This window comes from Zingiber officinale, chromosome 6A (genome assembly GCF_018446385.1).
Source record: "Zingiber officinale cultivar Zhangliang chromosome 6A, Zo_v1.1, whole genome shotgun sequence".
NCBI classification, from domain to species: Eukaryota; Viridiplantae; Streptophyta; class Magnoliopsida; order Zingiberales; family Zingiberaceae; genus Zingiber; species Zingiber officinale.
In genome coordinates, this window is record NC_055997.1 from 150495692 (window position 1) to 150504130 (window position 8439).

At 42.9% G+C, this 8439-nt stretch overlaps 2 protein-coding genes across 2 annotated transcripts; one reads left to right on the top strand and one right to left on the bottom strand.

Annotated features, from left to right (window-relative positions):
• Positions 1 to 810: 810 nt before the first annotated feature.
• On the top strand, positions 811 to 3548 carry LOC121998777 (CBL-interacting protein kinase 19-like). The gene is made up of 2 exons (XM_042553828.1): positions 811 to 2368; positions 3178 to 3548. Exon 1 carries the CDS (start codon positions 926 to 928, stop codon positions 2348 to 2350), a length of 1425 nt encoding a protein of 474 aa, XP_042409762.1. The 5' UTR covers positions 811 to 925; the 3' UTR covers positions 2351 to 2368; positions 3178 to 3548.
• A 2283-nt stretch (positions 3549 to 5831) lies between these two features.
• On the bottom strand, positions 5832 to 7976 carry LOC121998778 (CBL-interacting protein kinase 5-like). Its single transcript, XM_042553829.1, has one exon. The coding sequence runs from the start codon at positions 7839 to 7841 to the stop codon at positions 6462 to 6464; it is 1380 nt and encodes a 459-aa protein (XP_042409763.1). The 5' UTR covers positions 7842 to 7976; the 3' UTR covers positions 5832 to 6461.
• Positions 7977 to 8439: the final 463 nt, after the last annotated feature.

Genomic DNA, 8439 nt, shown 5'->3' on the forward strand with positions numbered 1-8439 from the left:
TTTAGGATATAGTATTTAATGATTAAGAAGTATATATATATATATATATATATACACTAGGTGTACATCAACATAAGATGAACAACACATCATTCCTCTTAGTTTAAATGTACAAGATACTTAAGGCAAACACATAGTTATCTATAGATTTCAACAAACTCAACTATAACTCTAATAAATCCTATCATCTTATTCAAAACTTAGTCGTTTAAATAAAATGGATAAAGTCTTAATTCAATTTAATCCATAGAATTTATTTTCTAATAGAAAGGGTGCACGTCATAGTTTGAAGGATTTTTTTTTAATGTACTTTAAATGAATTTTTCTCAATCAATATCAATCCAACTTGGATCGAAGTCACCAACTTATTATGAAAATATCAAATACTATTTCATGGTCTTCTACTTAATCCCAAAAAGATTATTTAATTATAAAATTTGGGCAATATCTAAGTTGGCAAGCTCTATCAATGAGATTTGAAACATTCCAAAGTCGTCCTTGCAAATTCAACAACTCCAACTAATGTATTTTGAGGCCATTTGGAATAATTCGTTATTAAAAATATTAATAAAAAATAAAAAAATATATTAAAAAATAGATTTGTTTAATTCGTATCAATTCTATAATGTCATGCATGTTTCTATGAGTTTACATTTTAAAATTATAGTCAAATATTGGAAATCAGCAGATAACGGACGCTATGTCAAAATTCTTTTGTACCGGACGTTTTATTCATTTATCGCGGTGGACGCTACAGTCGAGCCGTATCTCGATATATACCGGGATGAATGCCCTTCACCCATTACCCTTCACGTTTGATTCGTCGTTGCTGTTGGTTGTTTCTCCCTAACCCTTTTGCCGTGGGAGGGGGAGACGAGTGAGCTTCGAGTCGTCTCACGTTGGGGAGGATTCGATTGCCTTGTCGATGGCGGAGGCAGAAACGGCGAGGCTGGAGTGCCATCCGGCCAAGCGAGTGAAGACGGAGGCCAAGCTTCTGCTTGGCCGCTACGAGCTTGGTAAGCTTCTTGGCGCCGGAACCTTCGCGAAGGTGTACGTCGCCCGTAACGTGAAGACGGAAGAGGATGTGGCTATCAAGGTCCTGGACAAGGAGAAGATAGTGAAGTTGGGGCTTGTCGCGCTAATCAAGCGCGAGATCGCCATCCTCCGCCGCGTACGCCACCCTTACATCGTGCAGCTGTTAGAGGTCATGGCCACTAGGTCAAAGATTTATTTTGTGATGGAGTACGTACGCGGCGGCGAGCTCTTCGCCCGCGTCGCCAAGGGACGGCTCAAGGAAGACACCGCCCGCCGCTACTTCCAGCAGCTGATTTCTGCGGTGGCGTTCTGCCACGCCCGCGGCGTTTTCCACCGCGATCTCAAGCCGGAGAACCTGCTCGTGGACGAGAACGGGGACATGAAGGTGTCCGACTTTGGACTCTCGGCCGTGGCCGATCAGAGCCGTGGAGGCGACGGGCTTCTGCACACCCTCTGTGGAACACCAGCGTACGTCGCGCCGGAGGTTCTCTCGAGGAGGGGCTACGACGGTTCCAAGGTCGACATTTGGTCCTGTGGTATCATCCTCTTCGTACTGATGGCCGGCTATCTCCCGTTCCAGGACGCCAATATTGTCGCAATGTATAGAAAGATTTATAAAGGAGATTTCAGATGCCCGCGCTGGTTCTCGCAGGATCTCTACAGGTTTCTACGTCGCCTTCTGGACACTAATGCCCAGACCCGGATCACCATCCCGGAAATCATGGAGGACAAGTGGTTCAAGAAAGGGTTCCGGCCGGTCCTAGACGACTACCAATTACGCTGCCCGGAAGACCCCGATCTACACGATGATAGAGTTCAGGGCGATGTGACTTTAGATTGGGAAACTGAATCTGACTGCTCCGCCGTCTCCTGCCCCGCAACACTAGTGGAGGAGAAGCGGCGGAGGAAGGGGATGCGGAGGCCGGTGAGTCTCAATGCATTTGATGTCATATCCTTCTCTAGGGCATTCGATCTCTCTGGTTTGTTTGGAGAGACAGGGGATGAGACGAGGTTCCTGTCCAAGGAGTCTGTGGCAACGATCATATCGAAATTAGAGGAGATTGCCAAAGTGGTAAGCTTCACTGTGCGGAGAAATGATTCTGGAGCGAGTTTGGAAGGAACCAGGGAAGGGGAGAAGGGACCATTGACGATTGGAGCTGAGATTTTTGAACTCACACCTTCAATCGTTGTGGTTGAGGTGAAGAAGAAAGCTGGGGATAGTGAAGCTTACGAAGAGTTCTGGAGGAAGGAACTGAAGCCTGGATTGCAGCACCTTGTGTACGAGGCTGCTCACTCAGGGAAGAAAGCTTCATGATGAAGTCCTAAGAAAGAGGTATAACTTTATCCATCTTTATATTAATATTTATTTGTCATTGCTCAAAATTTGTTAGGATAAACGACAAAATTCTTTGGTTCCTTTAAGATTGTAAATGAATGAGTTTACTTTTCTTTTGTTGATACTTTTAAAATTCATTTTTCATGATCAGAGCCAGGTGATTTCTAGATTTACAGATTTATGTTTACAATTTACTTGGACATCTTCTTAGAGTTGCAAAGTAAGTTTCAGTTGACTTGAAATCTGTTATTATTTAAATAACAACATTCTTGTTATTCCGTGAGGATGCTCAAACCAGTTTCTCCATTACGAAATGATAATAAAGATTCTACCTTGCTCAATATCGACCATTAGCTGGCTTAATGAATTCATGAAGGCTGTCTTCGACCTAGTTTATACAAGGTCGTCAACCTTGAACTCATACATGCTCTAGCTTGCTCATAATTTTGCTGAACATGTTCATAGAGAGCTCAAACAAACAGGTTTATGTTTATCATCTATGCACTATGAACTCTTTCAAGAGTTCATTAAAGAGGGGAGGGGGGAACCTCAAAAGGACAATATTTTTACTTGTGTGCCATGGATAATAGTATCATTTTAATGTGCAATAGCCAATAAGTTAAACTCAGCATATATCATATTTGAACTTGGATTCATTATAAATCTTCTTATCACATATACATCTGATAGAATTGAGAATTTAACATTTGGTACATGCACCTTATGCTTTATGTAGAACTTTATTTGGTTTTCAATTTGAAATTTCCTTCCAAATCTTTTTTCCTATTTGTTTCTATCATGTCCAGGGATATTCATTGAAGACATTCCATCTTGAAGCTCATCAAGTAAGAACTGAGGCGATATTTTTTCAGCGTATCACCAATTAATACTCCAATTAACTTGGTACAAGCTTTACTAAGTGTATCTACCTTCACTACCTTATTATCTAGCTAATTATTGAGTGTGATGAATGATCAAGCTTCTGGAAAGTATAGTTGTGGTCCTCTATGTGTCCATATCTGTGCTTGTGCTCGTCTGTAGATTGCCCAATTTCTTCCTTGTTTGCTAATTTTTACCCTTGTACAAACTATTTTTCTTGTGTATTTTTGTATGTAGGTAAAAGAGTTGATTATGTAAATAATACTCAATGAAATGTGAAGAGTTAATGGTAATCTTACAGGCCTTGTGTCAGTTGATGAAAACTCTCAAATACCTGCATAAGAGCACTGCTCTATTGACACTAAAATTAAACAAACGAGGAACACAGAAACATAATATGTGAACCTTTACCTATTTTAAACATGGAATTTATTTCTGATGAACGAGCTTTTAAATACAGAAACATAACATTTGATTGACAGAGAAGGCTTCCAATGGACTTGTGATGACGATTGGTGAATGAGATTATAGTTTTTGCTCCTTGTCCCATACAATTCAGCATGTTGATCGGGCAACGGAACAATATATTTAAACCTTGCGGATTGTCATGTAACAATAGTTTGAAGTATGCTTTTAAAGTAATATAATAAATTGGATATTACCAACATCATATGCCGTTTGGTAAGAACTGATGACTAGAACTCATGAATGTCCATCCTAAGCAGACCCTTGGCATAAAAAATGCTGATATAAGATTGGAAAATAACAATATTTGCACTTTATTTGGCAATTTCTGCATAATTAAGCTAATGCCAACCAACCTCTTTAGTTAAACATGTGTAGAAAGATTTCAAATTTCTTATTAAGGTTAGATTCTCACCTCTATAAATATCCCTTTTGTATGGAATGCAATCAATATTTGTCTTGGACAAACTCTCTCTTTCCCTGTGATTTTGAGGGGTTAAAGATGGAGTGTTACTTTGTTGGGCATATGCATGATGCCTCTCTTTCAAATATCCTCATGCTCTGCCTTTCTAACTTGCTTGCCGACCAAGCCATCTCAATTCAATGTCTTTGAAGGTCTGAATCAGAAGACTCACAACCCAACCCTGGTGGCAAAAGGCGAATAATGACTAGCACAGACTCACAACCCAACCCTGCTCCATCAAATAATGGACAAAAATAAACAAATTTTACCAAAATCTCTTTTGTATGATCTCCTAGACTTGGCAATAGTAAATCATATTGCAGTGCCAAAGTGGTAATATGTAGAGGATAAGAGAGCATTACAACTTTATCACTTTTGTATGTATGGAGATTTATACATGTTTGGCACATGCTTATGTTGTATGTCGCTTATCTTTTATGAGCCCAGATCCTCTAATCCGTAATCTCTGGTCCTTTTACGTTGGATCGTGGATGGAATCTGGTTAAATTAATTGTGATCTCCCCTAGTTTCATCTTTCCACCTAGGTTATAGTATTGGGTCAAGTCAGGCGGTCGGAGGCTGCTGACGATGGGTAGACTGTATGGTGCCGAGAAGGGGGCGGCCTGTCCACCACTAGCGGCCTTCGGCCGCCTGGCTCTACCAAAAGTTATAATCTAGGTGGGAAGGTGGATCCAGGAGATATCACAATCAATTTTGGCCGGATTTTGACCACGATCCAATGTGTAAATTGTGGAAGGGACCAGAAAATGATCAGGGATTACGGACCAGAGGATCTGAACTGATCTTTTATACCCAACTAAGTTTGAAAACCTGATTAGTTGTTCTTGACTTAGTGTTGCATTTCTCTCTTCTCTCGTTAAGACTTTGAATTATGCAGTCATAAGCTTTCAGTAATTTCAAGAATTCAATCTCAGTAACGAGAGACAGTAGGCACGAGCTAAAATGGGGAACTTTGTAAACAATTTTAGATTTCTGTGGGAACTTTTAATTGGCATATGTTTGTTCTCCAAAATTGGTTATTATTTTGATAGTTAGGACGTAGAGTAACAGTTATTGGTTTACTCTGCGTCTTCCTTTCTATCCATGATTGATCTTTCACAGAGCAGCATATCAAAGGAGCTGCATATCATTTAGATATATCAGTAACTTACTCAAAGGAGCTGCATTTCATTTAGATATATCACAATCTTAGTTGAGCATGCGTTGATCTGTATTCTGTGTTTTATTATGATGCTGTCTGTTGTTTGATGATGAAATTTCAATGGGGGAACACACCTCATATAATTGCTGAAAGATATCTTTTTCTTTTCTTAAATCCACATATTTTCTTTTATACTAACAATTTGGTTACTGATAAGAGATGCTACTAAAGAGATCAGATTGGGATTTGTCTCTGTTTTTTTTGTTTGTTTGTTTTTTTTTTTCCTTTCAGGTTGCAGTTGAACTTATAGTTTCTGTGACTTCAGCATCATATTCGACGGCATTAGTTCAGGAGTGCACCAATATCGAATACCTGAATTAGAACATGGCAATCAATTGCAGTCATGGATACATTCATTACCAGAGGAACAATCCAAATGGGTTGAGCAGATTCAAGTGTGCCAGTTGGGTAGTCACTGTTCTAAGGTTTTCTGAGATTCCACCTCTTATTTTCATCCAAATCTTCTTATTACTTAGATTTCAGCTATCAGTGATACTGAATTTGCTGATGATTCCTATGCCTCAAGTCCAAACTGATTCGGTCCTAACCTCTGAGTTTTATTTGACATCATAAATCGTTGTTCTCTTGCACTGATAAACTGAAGTTTATTCATTGTGCAAGATCTGAAGACCTGTTTTTTCAGCTAATATCCTGTAAAATATGATCACGCTTCTGCAAATCTATTTCTTGTAATTGTGTTCCACTGCTGTTCTTTTTTCTGTAGCTTCAGTTTTCCTTAGATTTCTTACTAGTACACAATATTCTCAGTTGCATCTTAAAAAATAAAATTGCAATCTTGCTCATTTTGAAACAATTGTACAGAGATCTATCGCATACATTCAGAAGATGTTCTAAATAAGACTGACAACACACACATAATTTATTGTGGTAATTGGATTGATGGCAGTTGTAGAAGGGCTCCAAACTCCGCTGGATGTTTGGTGACGTGCAGTACAAGGGAAGAGGGGCACATGGGAATTGAAGGGAGGTGGGGTCATTCGTGCGTTCGTTGCATCCGTCGGCGACTGCAGCTACGGCGCCGGAAGAGCTGGCAGCGGTGGCTACTGCTCCCCCAGCTGCCACTTCCACACGATGTCTTTGAGCGACGGCTTCATCCCCTGGTTGTAGAACCTCTGGTACTCCAGCGTGTCACCGGCCGATTTCTTGAGCTCTACCACGTACAGCGCCGGCGTAAGCTCGAAGATCTCGGCCTCCACCGCGAGCTGCCCCTTCCGCCCCTCCCGGCTGCCTTCCAGCTTCACCACTCCCTCCTTCTCCTTCCGCACCCGGAAACGCTCCGTCCGTGCGATCTCCTCCAGCTTTGACACGATCGCCTCCGTCGTCTTCTGCGTCGTGAAACGCGCCTCCGAGGCCCGTGGACCATGATTCGAGTCCTCCTCGAACAGCCCTGACAGGTCGAACGACGGCGACCGTGCGATCAGGTCGAACGCGTTCAGCCGCTCCGGCCTCACCGGCGACGTCGTCCTCGATGGCTCCCCCGAAAAAGACTGCCTTTTGCTATCGTCCTCCGATTCCTGCCCTTCCTCGTCGGCAAACGCCCGGCGGACGTCGCCCAGGCTCTCGTCCCGCTTCATCTGTGCCTGGTGCTGGTTGATCGCCTTGTAATATCCCTTCCTGAACCAGGGGTTCTCAATGAGCTTGGCGACGGTGATCCGAACGGCGGGATTTGGCTCCAGAAGGCGGAGCAGTAGCTTCTTCACGTCGGAAGGGAACCAATAGGGACACCGGAAGTCGCCGCGGCTGATCTTTCGATACATCTCCATCAGATTCGAATCGTGGAAGGGGAGGTACCCTGCAAGAAGCACGAAGAGGATGACACCGCAGGACCAAATGTCGGCCTTGGCGCCGTCGTATCCTTTCTTGCTGATGATCTCCGGCGCGACATACGCCGGCGTGCCGCAGGTGGTGTGGAGAAGCCCGTCCCGGCCGCGGGAGGCGCCGAGCGCGCTGAGGCCAAAGTCGGATACTTTAAGGTCGCCCTTCTCGTCCAGCAGCAGGTTCTCCGGCTTGAGGTCCCGGTGGTAGACGCCGCGGCTGTGACAGAAGTCCACGGCGGCGATCAGCTGGTGGAAGTACTTCCGGGCGGCGTCCTCCTTTAGCCGCCCCTTGGCCACCTTACTGAAAAGCTCGCCACCGCGGACGTACTCCATCGCAAAGTAGATCTTGCTGCGCGTCGCCATCACCTCGTAGAGCTCGACGATGTTGGGGTGGTGGACGAGGCGCATCACCGAAATCTCGCGCTTGATCTGGTCGATCATCCCCACCCGGAGCACCTTCTCCTTGTCGATGACCTTGATGGCAACGATGGCGCCGGTGGCAAGGTTCCTCGCCTGGTACACCTTCGCGAACGTGCCTTGCCCCAGCAGCCTCCCCAGCTCGTACCGGTTCATCAGCACGGTCACGGCGCCCTTCTTCTCCATGACCGGCGGTGGTTGTCGATCGAAACTCTACTCAACTGCCATCGCAGGTCACCAAAACAAGGTAACAATATCAATCAATCAATCCTTCCTGTTCCTCGCTGAGCCATTCAAATGCTTTTCGGCTTCGCTGCCTCCATCCAGCTAAGTATAGTTAAGTATAACTTTTTGTGCTATTTCCACCATTAATTATTCTCTCATTAAGTCAATTTTAATTTATAGAATTAGAGTTTGATAGAAATGGACGATGTGGATTGTGGAAGGTTCAAAATTAGAAAGCTATTTTTACCAAGACAAGTGGCTACAACGGGAAGGTTCAATTTAAACCGAAAAAGTACAAAAGTAGCAAATAATATGTTTAAGACGAACTATTTTCATTCCTTCTTTATATTTTTGTTACAGTCGAAAAGGTGCCTCATAAAAATATATTCAAAGGGTGGCTGTTTTATCTTTTATTTTGTAAAATATCTTTGTTGTAGCATTGTTATAATAATTTTAGTTAAAATTATTGGATCTCATGATTATTTTGGCGTGATCAACTACATTAAGTTAGATCATGTTTTGATTTGATCTTTATGTCTAAGTGTGCAGGAATTTAAGA

What these genes read in the sequence shown, in the direction of transcription:
- LOC121998777 (XM_042553828.1), top strand. Translation starts at nt 926, where the DNA reads ATGGCGGAGGCAGAAACGGCGAGGCTGGAGTGCCATCCGGCCAAGCGA.
- LOC121998778 (XM_042553829.1), bottom strand. Translation starts at nt 7,841, where the DNA reads ATGGAGAAGAAGGGCGCCGTGACCGTGCTGATGAACCGGTACGAGCTG.